Genomic DNA, 15,148 nt, shown 5'->3' with positions numbered 1-15,148 from the left:
AAATGGCACAATTTTTCTCTGAAATGTAACATTCATTCCCACAAAATGGCAATTCTCATGTAAAACACCAGTACCTCAAAATTGTACACTAACTAAATTAATTTCAGTTCATTTCCACCTCTGAGTATAACTTCTTCCTTCTTTAGAACTCGAACCTTATTAAATGAAACAAATATTCTTCAGAAGTAAATAAGTCAGATAAGACTCATGCAGGATTACGATGCGTATAGATGTAGCTTTTTGGTACTGAAAACAATAAAGTATCAGAAACTGGTCAAATTGAATACACAAAGCTAAATAAATTTATTTTTTTCTACAAAAATCCAAACATTGTCATGCTTTGTGAAATGTAGATAAATAAAATCCAGGATTAACAAGAGGAGAGAGGAAATGCAGCAACTTTAACATACCAGAAAAAAACGGTATTAGGATCATTTGTGTCTGTGTGTCTGTGTGGTGTGTAGTCTGGCTGTGAGGTGTAATACTGGAAAGCATGTCCAGTGACATTATATAAAATTAAAACTGAATGAAACTGAATCCAAGTTAGGATAAAGAAATGTCAATGAAAGCCCTTGTGGTCAAAGTTAGGTGGCCAAAAATAAGCATTTGTCAGTGTTACCATACACAACAGAAAACAAGTCTTCCATTGAGACACTGTGTCACACTTTCTTGTTATATCAATGAAACAACTACATAATGAACATGTCCATCTGACAAGCTGTACACTCGCTGCAGCTCAACACCGTCTACACATGTTTTGAGTTTACTGACAAAAGAGCGTATAAAGGTAGTTGTACAAACACTCAACAACCACATTTTTTGGGTCCAACACACATGGACTTCAGGTTAGTAAATGCCTCAAGGTCACCTGACCAAGTGAGAGGTTAACCAGTATATAATGATTGGCTGAAAGACTGCAGTGGCCACAGTGATATAAAGGCGCAGTTGAGGTTTGGCACTTGAACCAGTTCCCATGGAGTCCGAGGAGAGAGAGGTAAGGATCTTCATTTTTAGAGATCGAACCTGAGGAGATAGTAACATCTTTAAATTTGCAATTCAGACTAACATAAATACAGACAGAGTTGACTTCATTGAAAGAAACATTCAAGATTTGGGGAAATATGCTTATTCTCTTTCTTGTCAAGAGTTAGATGAGAAGACTGATACCACTCTCATGTCTAATGTGCAAAAACTAAATAGTTTAAATAACATGTTGTGGTTTTACAAAGGTTTTTGTGGCAAACTATTTCTTGGTCAGGACCAGTAATTTCTGAGAGTCTATGCTCATCGCCTGGCACCATCACCTTAAAAGCAAGACTTCATATTAATAATTTCCCCCAGTTGTTGTGCATAGAAATATGCTTGTGTGGAGTTAAATAATAAAAGAGATAGTATGTTGAATATTTTGACTATTTAAAGCTCATAAATGTCCAGTTCATAGTAGTGTAATACTCACATTTACTGTGTCAGATTGAGCAGCAATTAATCAGTGGATTTGGTTTTTTGTGTTTAATTAATACATAAGTTTATAAATGTGGCTGATGATGTCAATAAGGACTCAAAATACTCACAATGAAGAACATAAGGGCGCAAGAGGACCAGGCAAGGGCCACAAAATACCCATCACTGCCAAACAATAAGCCACACAACACTGTGAAGATCATCCTGGAGGAAAAGACATAAAGAAAAACATTCACAATGTTGACATGGACCAAACTACATTTTAAAATATCCTTATTTACAAAACTACATTTCAAGCACCGAGCTGAATCGTAATCAAGTTGTCTAAATTGTTTATTTAGTATTTGATTTCTTCAGTTACAATACAGAATGAGGAAACTAATCATCAAACTCATTTGCTTTGTCAATAATGAATGAATGAATGAATGAATGAATGAATGAATGAATTTCAAAATATTTGCATCAAAGGTCTATTTACCCAACATATTTGTATCCACTGTAGGCAATGAGATCAAAGGTTGAGAGGTCGCTGTGAACAGTCAACAGGTACAAACTCAACAGCATCACCAACACCTCAATGATGACCCACACAAGGGCAGTGCTGGCACACAGTCCAAGAACCTCAGGACTGAACCTTCACACAAGGACAACACACAATCCTTATTTAACTTATTTAATACAAAGATATTTATTGTGAGACATAAAATAAATTATATGAGGAGGAATTACTCACCTTTTCTGAATACCCAGGGCCATTCCAGCAAGTAAAATGTAGGTAATGAAAGCCATTGCTAAAAGACAAAAAAGACAAAAAGAGAGTTCATACATTATACAGGAATCTCAAAATACTTTGCTATTGATTTTTGTATAGAAAACTTACTTGGTATGTAAAGATCAGGTGCATTCACATCCTGTCTTGGAGTCAGTGGAGTGTCCCGATGGTAACGAACCTCCCAGTCCTACCAAGTACACACAAGCAGAGTATGAATCAGCCAACAGAGTCTAACAGTTACATGCAAATGATGCTCTGTCCCTTTTTTCCCCCACCTTAAGGGTCTACAAGATGGAACAACTTCAATCAATCACAATGTGAAAGCTACATTGAACTTATTTTGGCCTGCAATCCATAACAAAGAGAATAATGTGAGAAACTATATAAAAAGGCAATTAAAACAAAAGCTTGATAATAAATTAAGGCAAACCACAGTGGCAGCTGATCCATTCTTGCATAAGCAAGAATAGAGTAAATAGATAAACAATATTACATTACAGCAAAATAACATTTTACGATTACAACAAGTGCTGTCATTAGTATGCCTTTTTTGTTTAACAGTTTATTGTGGATGACATAGCAAGAAAGACCATTTTACACTGCAAAAGATCTCAACCACTGCGGGACAACACATCAAAAATCCTGCAAAAAAAAGCCACACTTGATGTCATTAATGTCTCTTTTTAAGTATGTTACTGAGCTGTTGATGTATTGATGTTTAGAAGATCTAGAATCTTTCACAGTTCCACAGCACACAAAACAAATCTGTATCGTCTTCATTGCATCTTGGACATTTCAAAGATACTAAAGTCTGGAGTTAATGTAATTTAAAAGGAAAGGCCATGATATAAGATATTAAGATCGGATTATTCTATGTCATGTGTTTGTAAGAACGTCCTCCCCTTCAGAGGATGAGTTTAGCAATATTCTATATTTTTGTTAGTCATGAAATTCCATTAAAAAAGACAAAACCAACAATGTATTAGTCTTACTCTCAATACTCCCTGTGGTACTCAGATCCAAGCCCCTTTGTTACAACTGAAGATGTAAAAACGGGTCATAAATGTATATATGCAGATATACATTTGGAATAATTTGGAATAATTTCCCAAATCAGTTTTTAGCAATTGTTACTAAAACTAGAGTACATTGCTTGTTTGGGACTAATTTCAGCTGTGGATCAGCAGCAGGATTGTGTATGTGGGATCGACTCAAACTACCACATCTACTGTGGCCATGTTGATGGTTTCGAAGGAACACGTCACCCACTGCAGCAGCATGGCACATGGATGAGGAGGATAAGGTCCATGGCACAAAGGAATATGGTATATCAGGCTTTGGCTACACAGATGATATTTGTTATCAGGATCAATTCATTGCTGGTTTTTTTCATTTCATAGGCTTCGTTGACAACAGTATAAATATAGAATATCACCAGACTTACTGCTTTAAATAAACCCAAACCATGAAGTACTAAATTAACATTACAACCACACTGTAAAAGTTGTAAATACTATGTAGTAGCAAATAGTATTTAGGGTCAAACAGTAAAATCTATGTGATCCTGTTCTTGTAAGGAGAGTTTGCACTCTGTACAGTATCAGAGCACAGAATGACTTAATTTACAATCAGAATAAGTTAGAGTGTGTGGGAATTAACTGAGCTCAGTGTGTGTTTATATCCTCAATGGCAATCACAGCTTTATGATGTTCATAAATAAAGTTGGATTAGTGATAAAGTGGCTGATTATCTTGTTTGCACAGTTTAAATGTGATAAGTGGTTAAGAATATGATACCAGAGAAACGTATCATGCAGACTTTAACTATTAAATGTTTTGTGTTGTCCTGTACGTTGACGTTGGCACAAAGTCTGACAGAATAAATGGTTTTTGATTACCTGATGTGTATAAGGGAACATAAGGATCATAAGTTTCTTCAGTACATATCTGGTGTCGACGGCAAAGAAGTATTTCAGCTTGTTCACAGACATGAATCTGCTGATCTGAAAGGGAGAGCAAGTGCAAACATTAATTTCATGAATGAGGATCAACAATCTGCCAAAGTTAATAAATACAGTTGAGTCATCGTCATTTTTAAAGAAGGCTGTGGCTGCCCCCAGGATTGTGCGTCACCCTTGACGCACAATACATGTATTTTGAACCACCTGCGTAACAAAGTTACCAAACCAGCTAAACAACATCAGTACCATTTATCTGCCATCAATGAGTGATGCATTTATTTAAATGATTTTCTCCTTATTACTGGGTGAAGAAAGCAGATCAGAAGGTCTGCTTGTCTGAAAAACTGTCCATTAAAAATGACACATATAAGATGTAAAAATTTGAACTGTGAAGGGGATCATTAGAGAGGAGCTGAACTGCACAAAGTATCAGTCTGCTCCTGGAAAGGACTGTGTCATTTAAAGAACACATCTGTGCGTTTCTTTGTGTTGAAAAACCTCAAATTATGTACTTGTGAAAGCGAGTCAGTTTATCAGACAAAAATTATATACAATGGCACAAAAATAACCACTTGCATGGATAAAAAAAAAAAATTTCACTGCTGTAAAGCAAATTGGCATATTTCAGATGTTTGGACCTAATATCTTATCAAATAAGAAAGAGGTTATAAGGCTTCAGAGAAATTTCAAAACCATGTGAAAATTGTTCAGAATGCGTTTAGGGTATATTTAAACTTGTAATTACAATTGGTGACTTGTAATTTGAATCAGCCAAGGCATATTTTGTGTAAATTGGTGTCAATTACTCAATATTGGCCTTGACCTTATTTATAGGTTCATGGATTAACACCCCCAACCCCATTCAAATACATACAGCACTGTATATCATATTGAGAGGAACCCTATGAATATCCCACTTTTCCTCACCTCTTTGTTTACCATATCCTTTCCTTGGTTGGCTAAGGAGGAACCGTACATCACTGCAGCATTGGCCATTGGGTCAGTAAACAGGTTGTTCACTCCAGCACCACCTCCTTGTATGTCATTTGATGGTCCTCCCATATTGTACCCAGGATTGTAGTATCCCTGACTGTTCATTGCTGGTGCTGCAGAGCTGGTGTCTTCAAACAGGACAGAATCAGCAGTGGGGGGAGTTGCACGAGCTCTCTGTTTAGCTATGGAAAAGATGGACACAATAGAGAAAATGGAGGATGATTATTTCATTTCACTACAGTTACTCCAAAAATGTGCCCATGTCGATTGTTCAATTACTATATGATTGACCCTTTAAGTCATCCAAAGTTTACACTCAGTTTGTTAGGTAACCTTAGCTAAACCGAATGTAGTGTAAAAAGTAAATAATGCAACTCTGCATTAGATCTTACCTTCACAAAGAAATATTTTTTTGGCCAAAATGCTGTAGAAAAGTATTCACGGACATTTTGAGGATTTCGTTTTGTGCTGCTGTTGAATAGTATTGCATGTACAGTACAGTACAGTGCCATACAAAAGTTTTAGGCACTTTAATCTTTTCAATTCTCATCCATCATGCAAAAGCATCAAGGAAGTGTCTCGATGGTCCCGGATTCATTCTGTAGCAGGACAACAACCCCAAACATAAAGCAAGAGTCATAAAGAAGTAACTTCAGTGACAAGAGGAACAACACGTCCTGCAACAGATTGGTCTGGCCCTCACAGAGCGCCGATCTCAACATCATGGACTCAGTCTGGGATCACATGAACAGACAGAAAACACTGACAGAAGAACTGTGGCAAGTTCTCTAAGATGCTTGGAACAACCTACCTGCAAAACCTACCTTGAAAAATTGATTCTGTTTTAGAGGCAAAGTGTGATCACACTAAATATTGATTTGATTTAGATTCTTTTCTCTTTACTGCATCTTACTTTAACTTTATGTTGCTGTTTACTTTAAGTGCCTAAACCGTTTGCACAGTACTGTGTATCAGTGGGGGCACACATTCTAACTTTTATGGAGGTAGGATTTACCTTAGCACTGCTGTATTATACTTCATCAGATTTAGTTTTAGTTGTGCCTAATAAACGGTCATCTTTTAGGGCACATCACCAGCCAGGTGACATCACCAGTGGAGTTTGTAAGAAAATAGGAAGTAGCTACTATGGGTGGATATTTTGCAAAACTTTTCAAAAATGGTAACTGATGGTGATTCATCTTTACACTTACTTGCTCGGTACCCATGGTGTTGCAAGTCCATTGTAACGTTGCTGACGTCAGCTTAAAATAAAAACAATGACACGTTAGCAACATTTCAATTTATTGAACGCTCTGTTTGTCTTGGTCAGCTAACTAAACGAAGCTAACACTGACTTGATACCAATAACAGTCTAGCTCACAACACTTTATGCTAGCTACCCAGCTAACCTTCGTATAAACTTATTTAATGGAACCACTGTTGCTGTCGGTTAATGCTAGCTACCTAGCCGGATAAGCTAAATTAATAACATCATATATTCATTTGCTAATCTGCGTATCAGGAGAGGCGATATAATTGCTTTAATCCGTATCCTAGTAAATGCTCACACAGCTTGTCTGAGGAATAATATTACAATTATGAAGAAAATACCGAGAGTGAGAGCACTTACCTACACAGCTAACGTTGGTAGCTAGCTACGTGGCTATCAGAATGTTAGTGCTGATCCCACCCATCCACAGCGGTTGGCTGACTTCGCTGTGCCTGCGTGGCAGAAAACATGTAAGTACTTCAGAGAGTACACAGTTACACCAATACACACAGTAAGAGCTAATACTAGCACTGCCATGTGTTACCTGTCATGTCTGACTTTTGTGTTTTGTGGAGACAGCCTGGTAGGTTACATTTCAACATTAAGGAGCCACAAACTATACATTTCTGGACAACAGTAGTGGAACAAGAACTCAGCTCTTCTACTCAAGTAAATAATTGCTGTTGTGCAGGATATAATATTACATGCAACACACAGTAAACTCATAAAACACGACTTAGCTACAATTGATCCTCAGTGGTGTGGGGAAAATTACATAAATGTACATTAACTCAAGTACTACACTTTTTAGGTCACTTATACTTTACTTAAGCTAGTTTATAGCTTACTTAAACTTCACAACAGAGGAAAATATTGCAATCTTTAAATCACTTTATTTGTTTAACAATTTTAGTAGCCACTGTTACTTTGCAGATTCAAATTTTACACACAAATGATGAGCTTGTAAAATAAAATATTTTTTTACTGATAAAATCACTTGATAGTAGGCCTAGCTATATAAAAAGGTAGAACTGGCCTCACCTCAAACTGCTATGACATTAAAATTCAGCTCAGATGTTAATACAGCAATAATGATGATACAATTGTATAATACATAACAATGACAGGCTGGCCATGCTGCATAATGACTACTTGTGATTCTACATTTTTCTGACATCTGCTTTGCCCGGTTTGTAATCCAGCCTTACTTTTGCATTGCTAGACCACCTATGACATTGTTATAGGCTACTCATTACAGATTAATGTATCAAGTCAATCAGTTTTATCTAACATATAGTCACAAATCACAAGTTTGCCTCAGAGTGTTTTACAGTCTGTACAACATAAAACACCCACAATTAGATAGATCAGAAATATAACACTTCAAGGGAAAAAGTCATTTACTTTATACTCGTACTTTGAGCATTTTCATTTTGAGCAAATTTATATTTCACTACATTTTAGGGAATTATTATACTTTTTACTCCTCTCTGTGTGTCCCATGTGGTTGAATGGTTACTACACACTTTGTAGATTAAAACTTTAAATATAACAATATATGGTGGGTTCATAAAATTTTAAACTACTAAATTGTAGCCTATATAATACAGTTAAATATAGCTCCATCTGGAGTAGCTGCAATGCTGCTACTTTAACTTTTACTACTTAAATGCACCTGCACTCATATGACGCTTTTCTAGTCTTACTGACCACTCATAACGCTTTACAATACTTGCCACATTCACCCATTCACTCACACATTCATACATCACATACATTCACACAGTCATACACTGATGGAACTGCCATCAGGGACAATATGGGTTCAGTACTTGAGAACATTTGGTTGCTAATACTTCAAAAACGGTTTTACTTTACTATTTGAATTCAGGACTTATTCATATTGATTGATAAGTTTAAGGCTCTGTACTTTTCCTACCTCTGTTGTAAGAGACAGTGCTTCAGGATCAGTACCTCAGTACATTTTACTGCTAAAACATTATATTATATTATATGATATTATATTATATGATATTATATTATATTATATTATATTATATTGTATCATATTGTATTACATTATATTATATTTCATTATATTATTAAAACACTGTATTTGGATTATAGTAGCATTTAATATCATTCAATTTTATTACTTGTACACACTGTTAATTTAGCATAATAGACATGACATATACAGTGTAAACCATGACTGAGACAATCAGTGCAGTCTCTGTACAGTGATGTTTAAAACTACACTGTACAGTCATAGTAAAATAATCTACCTGTTGTTCTTAAACATGAACAAACAAGGCATGTACTGCAACACCCACTAAACCAAGTAAAATTCAAGTGTAGCATGAGGATGTTGTTATAAGCATGTGTGGGTGGGATGAGTGTGTGGGTGTGGATGAGTTATATGAATACATGTGGAGATTTTTTGGGTGAGTAAATTGTAATGGAATCTAAACTTCTTTCATCCCCCTACAAAATGCATCCAAAAGCTTTTGGAGGGAAAATGTGGAGTAAAAGAGAAAAACATAACTTACCTACACCCTCAGATGTGGCTATAGATAAAGACAAAATAATTTTTATTCAGCAAAGTGCGAGTATGTATTGAGCAGACTTTTCCTCGTCATATAAAAGAGAAATGAAACAACAGGTGGGTGCGTATAGGTGTAATCAGACAAAAAAAATGGTGGCCAACATGTTGTGACATGTCACGATCACAGACATAGCAAGTATCTCATCATTGCATTCCTGAAGCTTTAGTCTTCTGGCAATCAACTTTAACCCATATTCCCTTCACGTGATACCACTGACCACTCTGAAATAAAAACTATCCTGCATGTGTTCTTTCATTATTACAGGGTGCAATATTGTTGAAATCTGAAATATGAGACTCAGCAGTTAAATGGGTCAATGAGCAGCAGGTATAGGCCTTGTAAAATGACATGCTCCTGGCAGCTTCTGATTCCCTTCACTGTCTCTATTCTCATTCATAAGGTTACGAGTGAACAACGATGTCTCAGTTCCTATATAGATGTGATCATTAATCTGCAGTATTCTTGTCATTTAACTCCCAGAAGGAGACTTTTCTGAGTGAACTAGTAACTTTCTTTTCAATTAATTTAGGGATTTTTTTTTTTTTAATGACAATCCTTATTCCCAGGAGTGGTATTAGCAGTAACATGAGAGACTGGTGCAACAGTCAGCAGCTAGGAGAAACCAGCCTTTGCCGGGAACTCTGTCCTCAGGGACTGCAAGGTCAGCAGCTGTTGTGACAGACTAAGCTTACCGAATCTACAGCATGCATTTTTTGAATCTTTACTAGGTGCTATATTGTGCTTGCAAGTAGAAAACAGTCGTTGAAACGGATGGTGAAATGAACGAACAGCTTTGTCAATTGATTGACTCATCTCCACAGGCATGCTTGCACATTGATGTGGTTTGTAAAGTGAGAGTGGCTGCCAAAAACCTCAACACAATTAGGCACAAGCACCCAACTTCCCTGCACTTTATAATCTACTTCATAACTGTAGTAACCTTGAAATTGATTCATATTGAAGATATAAGAGAAAGCTATCAGAGTAGCCCTTTTTTTTTGTCTCCCTGCTGTTCCTGACAGTTACTGTAGGCTTATATGATGAAAGAAGTGGTGGAAATTCCTCTTGTTATGTAAAAGTATTTGTAATTTTTGGAAAACACTTTAAAGTCCATAATTTCATGTTAATTTAAGTTGTTAGTAGAGTAGTATACTTTAAACTTCAGTTAAAATAACATCCATTACTGAATACAAATACTTTCATTATTTCAAGATAAGATCTGACATCAATATGAACATGAAAAGTATACATTTTAAGTTTACTTAAAACTATTGTATTGATTAACATTATAAGTAAATGTACATTTACATTAAGTTAATGTAAAGCCAAGTTTGATACATGGCTATACTAAGTGGTATACCACAGTTTATGTTGTTAACTCTCCATAAGCATTAGAAATGGAAAAAAGTCAGATTTTTAAAACTACTCTTGTATGATTCCCGTCTTCTTAGCTAGCAAATGGTAATGATCACATCCAATAGTTTGCTTATCTCTTAAAACTACAGCAAATACAAAAATAACAGTAGAGTGCAATATAAATAACTATACCTTTCTTTTTCTTTTTTTTTGCTCAAGTAGATTTTTTAAACACAATATTATATAAGTAACAGTGCTTCCACTGGAGCAGGAAGTAGTAGTAGTAGTAGTAGTAGTAGTAGTAGTAGTAGTAATAGTGTTCCCACAAAAGAAAAGAAACCAGAAAACACGGAGCAGAACTATTGGTATCAGCTCATGAGATGAAGCTGTCTGAGGAATCCCGAGCTCAGGAGGAAACTCTCGCCAAATATGGTCAACGACGTCACGGCACGTGGTAAGATTCGTGCGAGATTCCAGGCAACACTATTTCCCGTAATGACAGAGGGGCGTGGTAAACATACAGTCTCGCTTTAAGAGTTTACAACCTCACAATCATTCCCAGACTCCGGATTCTACGTGTGTGACTAAAGACTAGAGAATGTACTGAAAGTCAGTTTCGGACGTTTTAGTGCGATTTGAAAAAAAGGCGAAGCGGTATTTTCTTCCTTATCCCCCCTTCAAGACGGACCAGTTTGGACTCTACCGACTTACCGCAATAAGGTGGGCTTACCCCAAGTTTGAATTGACACACGAGTCTCAACCCGAAAGTAACTTCGTGAGGCTAGAGGACTTTATAGCCACAGCTGGGACAAATTTTCTCTTCATTTGAAAAGAAAGGATGTATCGAAACTTTGGGAATCAAGGACGAGGCAACCCGGCCTACTCAGGCAGCAGCTCTGGGTCAAACACCGGATCACACACCAGCACCACAACTACACAACAGGAGCAGGTAGGAGTACCTTCATTGAACGAGACTACAGGCTATCCCTGACAGTCAAGAGTCAAATCAGTGTAATAGAATATGAATTAAACTGTAACACTTGTTTAAAAGTTGTGAATGATGTAGTAAACATGTAATATTGCTACACTATTCACTTTGTGTATTTCTTTTGTATTATATATATCATTATAGTGTTTAACTTAAACATTAACTTATACATCAGTCATCTTTCACTTTGATAAACTTTTATTTATACCTCTGACACAATGTGTTTTGTTACTGATGACATTTTGAAGTTAAGCCTTCTGTTACAGTATTTTTACCTTGTCCACTAACTTTACCCCTCCCTTTTTTGAAATCTGTGTTTTATAGAAATTTGCCATAGCAGGCAGCAGCCAGTTTGTACCAAGCCTCAATGCCATCACATCCAGCCAGGACCTCCAGTGGCTGGTCCAACCCTCCCTTATGCATTCACCGGGCCCTTCAAGATCACCAGTACCTCCTTACCCAACCCTCTCAGGGGCCCGGGCGATGGGTCCACCACCTTCCCAGTCCCATCTTCTCAGACCAGGGGTCATAAGAGCAGCTGCAAATACTACAGCTTCAACAAGGCGCAGAAACGATGAACATGTAAGAGAGTAATACTTAAATAATAGAATCATAGTGCTGAAAACATATTTTAAAGAGACACTGGTGACTGTTGATTTGTTGTATTTCTACTGTTTGAACAATGACAGTTGTCAATGACAGAAAATAAAAGGAGGCCTCTTGGGATTCATAGTTTCCCCAGAGGGGATGCAGATAGTGAGGTGTGGAGAGTGTCACAGTCATTTCTGTGTAACTGGTGTGTAATATCCTGTTACCCAGTGACACAACTGTTTAATTTCCATTAGACTTGCACATCAGATGAATCCATTTAGGAATGTGAAGATTATTTTGAAACATTACTTAATATTACTTAATTTTTTTTAATTTTTCTAAGTAAAAAAGAAAAATGTCAGCTCCAGAGGCAAATGCACTCTGTTTGTGTTCTTTTCTGTGTTTACTTTTACTCGATGTTGACTCAGTAAAATTATCACCTGTGACACACTGTTTGCAATGATCTGCTTTTTACTAGTAGAGCGATGTTAGATGTCAAAGCAAGATAGGATACACATTAAAATGACCCAATCCAACACAACTTTAATCCAAGAACCTTTATCATTTATGTTGCCTCTGTAGGATCCTTTTTTGGTTTTATCAGTCCCACAATGGCACATATCCCTGCCCCAGTTTTGTTCTTAGAGATGTAATTTCATGGTACAGGAAGTGGACTGTCATGTGACTCATAGGGGCAAGTCACTTTCTCTGACTCACACCCGAGTCACCGCTGGGGTCTGAGTGTGACTCATCCTCCTGAAAGGGCGGGAAATATGGGATGAACGGTAATTATTCAGTAGTGTGCTGGATGAGGTCAGAGTTAGGGTGTTACAAAGGCACAAAAGCTCAGACATTTCAAAATCTTTCAACCGCCACGACTGTGATGACTCAGAGCACACACATGGTGGTAGTATTTCTCCTGTGTCACGTTGCCTATGGTGGAGTCTCCAAGCCTCCCTGTATATTTGGAAATTTCATGTTTGCCCAAAGCTTTGAGTTTGACTTTCATTTCATTCAGTCAGGATAACCTATTTTATGTATTTCAATATTTTTTTCCACTTTTTCCCATCAGTTATCCCATGAAGAGATGGAAAGACGCAGAGTAAGAAGGGAGCGGAATAAATTGGCTGCAGCAAAATGTCGCAATCGCCGACGGGAGCTCACAGACTCACTGCAAAATGTGAGTGAACATTATAGGAAATGTCATAACATTAATGCTTGAAAGACAATGTAGTGGTTTCAGTCAGGCATGAGAGAATTTATGTGTCTGTCTCTTTCTGCTTCCCCCCTGGTGTAGGAGACTGACCAGCTGGAGGATGAAAAATCCCGTTTACAGAAGGAAATAGCTGAATTGCAAAAGGAGAGAGACAAGCTTGAGCTTGTCCTGGAAGCTCACCGTCCCATCTGTAAAATAGAGGATTCCGATTCAGATTCTGACCCAAATCCATCAATTTCCTCTTTGGGAGGCGTCAAAATGGAGCAAGAGGACTCCAGCAGACCTGGAACCTCAACCAAACTTCCAACAAAGATGGAGAAACCCAAACCAAAGATAACTCTCCCCACCAAGCCTGTGACATCATCGGCCTCTGCTGTTGCCACTGAATCAGAGTCGCTCCACACCCCGATTCTCACATCCACTCCCTCGCTAATGGCATTCACAGCCGGTATGGTTTTCACTTATCCCTCTGCCTCTTTAGACACCAGCGCCTCCATCACGTCCCATGCTACATCACATCAGGGAAATGTCCAACAGTCTCATGCCCCACAGCCCTGTGGGATAGCTCATCGCCGCAGCAGCAGCAGTGGTGACCAATCAGATCACTCCCTGCACTCCCCGACTATCCTCACATTGTGACTGACGGCCCTGTGATCCTGGCAAAACACTAATGTTCATTTCAACGTAGTCCATGTCTGTGTGTGTGTGACAAAAAGGATCTCTGGGAAACCTGACCTAAATGAAAACGATGATTGTAATAACCATTTCAAAATGAACTATGTGCATCTGCTTCATTTAATATCTTTAGAAAATGTATTCTTTTTATTAATAGATAACACACAAATTAGTGGCATTATCAGGATATGAATGTTACACTCTTTTTAGATTTGATATAAATATAGACTTTATATTTTAAAAGCTATGAGGTAGAATGGGTATGTTTGAGGTGAAGAATTGCATGCACAATATATTCTCAACAAAAGCCTTTTACAAATAACTGATAACACCATCTAATGATAGATAAAAATAATATTTATAATAATTATACTTTACATTATGTTGCATTTAATGACTTGTTACATTTTTATGTCATGTTATGTAACACTTTATAAATGTCCTCACCAAGGCATATAGAGAACTTATTGGTTTTTTTTCTATATGAATCTTAAGAATTCTAATATAGTCTATGCAAATCATTGACCACTAAGGCTGGGCCATAGGAGTTGATATAGATTACATGATCACATATTTATTTTTTAAGAGTGTAATATATTTTTGATAATGTTTTAATTTTCTGTGGCAATTGAACTGTTATGGTGGGCAGTGCCTTACTTTTAACTTTTGTCAAAGCTGTACTACTTCACAGATAATAAAGAACAAATGTTCAAAAATGTGTGGAAATTGTAATGATGTAATATTATTCGTAAAAAAAAAAGAAAGAAAAAAGAGGATGAGTAAACAACTTAAAAACAACAGATTCATCAGATTCTGTTGAGAACGGATCATTTAAAGTGTGCAAAAAAGATTTTTGTAAACTGAATGCTGAGACAACAGATTAACCCAAACTGGAATATAAATACTCTAGGCATGAAACACGGAGGCGATCAACTGATTGGTTTTCATAGTTGATTAATTGTTTCATGCATTTAATCAAGCAAAATATTCTCTGGTTGCTGCTTTTCCAAAGTGAGGATTTGCTGCTATTCTGTGTTTTGTATCCATGTAAATTGAATATCTTTGAGTTTTGGACCTTTGGTCATAAAAAAAAAAAAAAAAAAAAAAAAAAAAAAGCAATTTGAACACTTTACCTTTGACTCTTAGAAATTATAATGGGCATATTTCATTATTTTGTGACATTTTATGGATTAAATGATTAATTGAGAAAATAATAACCTATTTTTGAAAAATAAAATACTGACACACTAATGACCGCTC

General features: G+C 36.7%; 2 protein-coding genes across 4 annotated transcripts; one reads left to right on the top strand and one right to left on the bottom strand.

The window, feature by feature from the left end:
* Nucleotides 1-279: 279 nt before the first annotated feature.
* On the bottom strand, nucleotides 280-6,908 carry yif1a (Yip1 interacting factor homolog A (S. cerevisiae)). 3 transcript variants are annotated; one of them, XM_023421701.2, is made up of 9 exons: nucleotides 6,817-6,908; nucleotides 6,398-6,448; nucleotides 5,121-5,368; nucleotides 4,131-4,235; nucleotides 2,342-2,420; nucleotides 2,195-2,252; nucleotides 1,940-2,095; nucleotides 1,572-1,665; nucleotides 280-1,023 (listed from the first exon to the last, which is right to left on the bottom strand). In XM_023421701.2, the coding sequence occupies exons 2-9, from the start codon at nucleotides 6,426-6,428 to the stop codon at nucleotides 865-867; spliced, it is 930 nt and encodes a 309-aa protein (XP_023277469.1). In that variant the 5' UTR covers nucleotides 6,429-6,448; nucleotides 6,817-6,908; the 3' UTR covers nucleotides 280-864. The 3 variants fall into 3 exon arrangements, with proteins under 3 accessions (XP_023277469.1, XP_087034192.1, XP_087034193.1); XM_087178066.1 differs by having other exon boundaries at nucleotides 6,821-6,842; XM_087178067.1 differs by lacking the exons at nucleotides 6,398-6,448; nucleotides 6,817-6,908 and adding an exon at nucleotides 5,579-6,329.
* Nucleotides 6,909-10,937: 4,029 nt separating this feature from the next.
* On the top strand, nucleotides 10,938-14,604 carry fosl1a (FOS like 1, AP-1 transcription factor subunit a). The gene is made up of 4 exons (XM_023421640.2): nucleotides 10,938-11,367; nucleotides 11,731-11,988; nucleotides 13,070-13,177; nucleotides 13,295-14,604. Exons 1-4 carry the CDS (start codon nucleotides 11,257-11,259, stop codon nucleotides 13,850-13,852), a joined length of 1,035 nt encoding a protein of 344 aa, XP_023277408.1. The 5' UTR covers nucleotides 10,938-11,256; the 3' UTR covers nucleotides 13,853-14,604.
* Nucleotides 14,605-15,148: the final 544 nt, after the last annotated feature.

This window comes from Seriola lalandi, unplaced genomic scaffold (assembly GCF_002814215.2).
Source record: "Seriola lalandi dorsalis isolate HSWRI2012SDOR001 ecotype SW California unplaced genomic scaffold, Sedor1 jcf7180002054673, whole genome shotgun sequence".
NCBI classification, from domain to species: domain Eukaryota; kingdom Metazoa; phylum Chordata; class Actinopteri; order Carangiformes; family Carangidae; genus Seriola; species Seriola lalandi.
The sequence above is the reverse complement of the archived record's forward strand: the minus strand, read 5'-3'. Positions and strand labels throughout refer to the sequence as shown.

What these genes read in the sequence shown, in the direction of transcription:
- fosl1a (XM_023421640.2), top strand. Translation starts at nt 11,257, where the DNA reads ATGTATCGAAACTTTGGGAATCAAGGACGAGGCAACCCGGCCTACTCA. An exon ending in CAACTACACAACAGGAGCAG is followed by an intron (nt 11,368 to 11,730) that starts GTAGGAGTACCT and finishes TGTGTTTTATAG; the next exon opens with AAATTTGCCATAGCAGGCAG. An exon ending in GGCGCAGAAACGATGAACAT is followed by an intron (nt 11,989 to 13,069) that starts GTAAGAGAGTAA and finishes TTTTCCCATCAG; the next exon opens with TTATCCCATGAAGAGATGGA.
- yif1a (XM_023421701.2), bottom strand. Translation starts at nt 6,428, where the DNA reads ATGGACTTGCAACACCATGGGTACCGAGCAA. An exon ending in TGTTCCCTTATACACATCAG is followed by an intron (nt 2,421 to 4,130) that starts GTAATCAAAAAC and finishes TGTACTTGGTAG; the next exon opens with GACTGGGAGGTTCGTTACCA. An exon ending in ACCTGATCTTTACATACCAA is followed by an intron (nt 2,253 to 2,341) that starts GTAAGTTTTCTA and finishes TTTGTCTTTTAG; the next exon opens with CAATGGCTTTCATTACCTAC.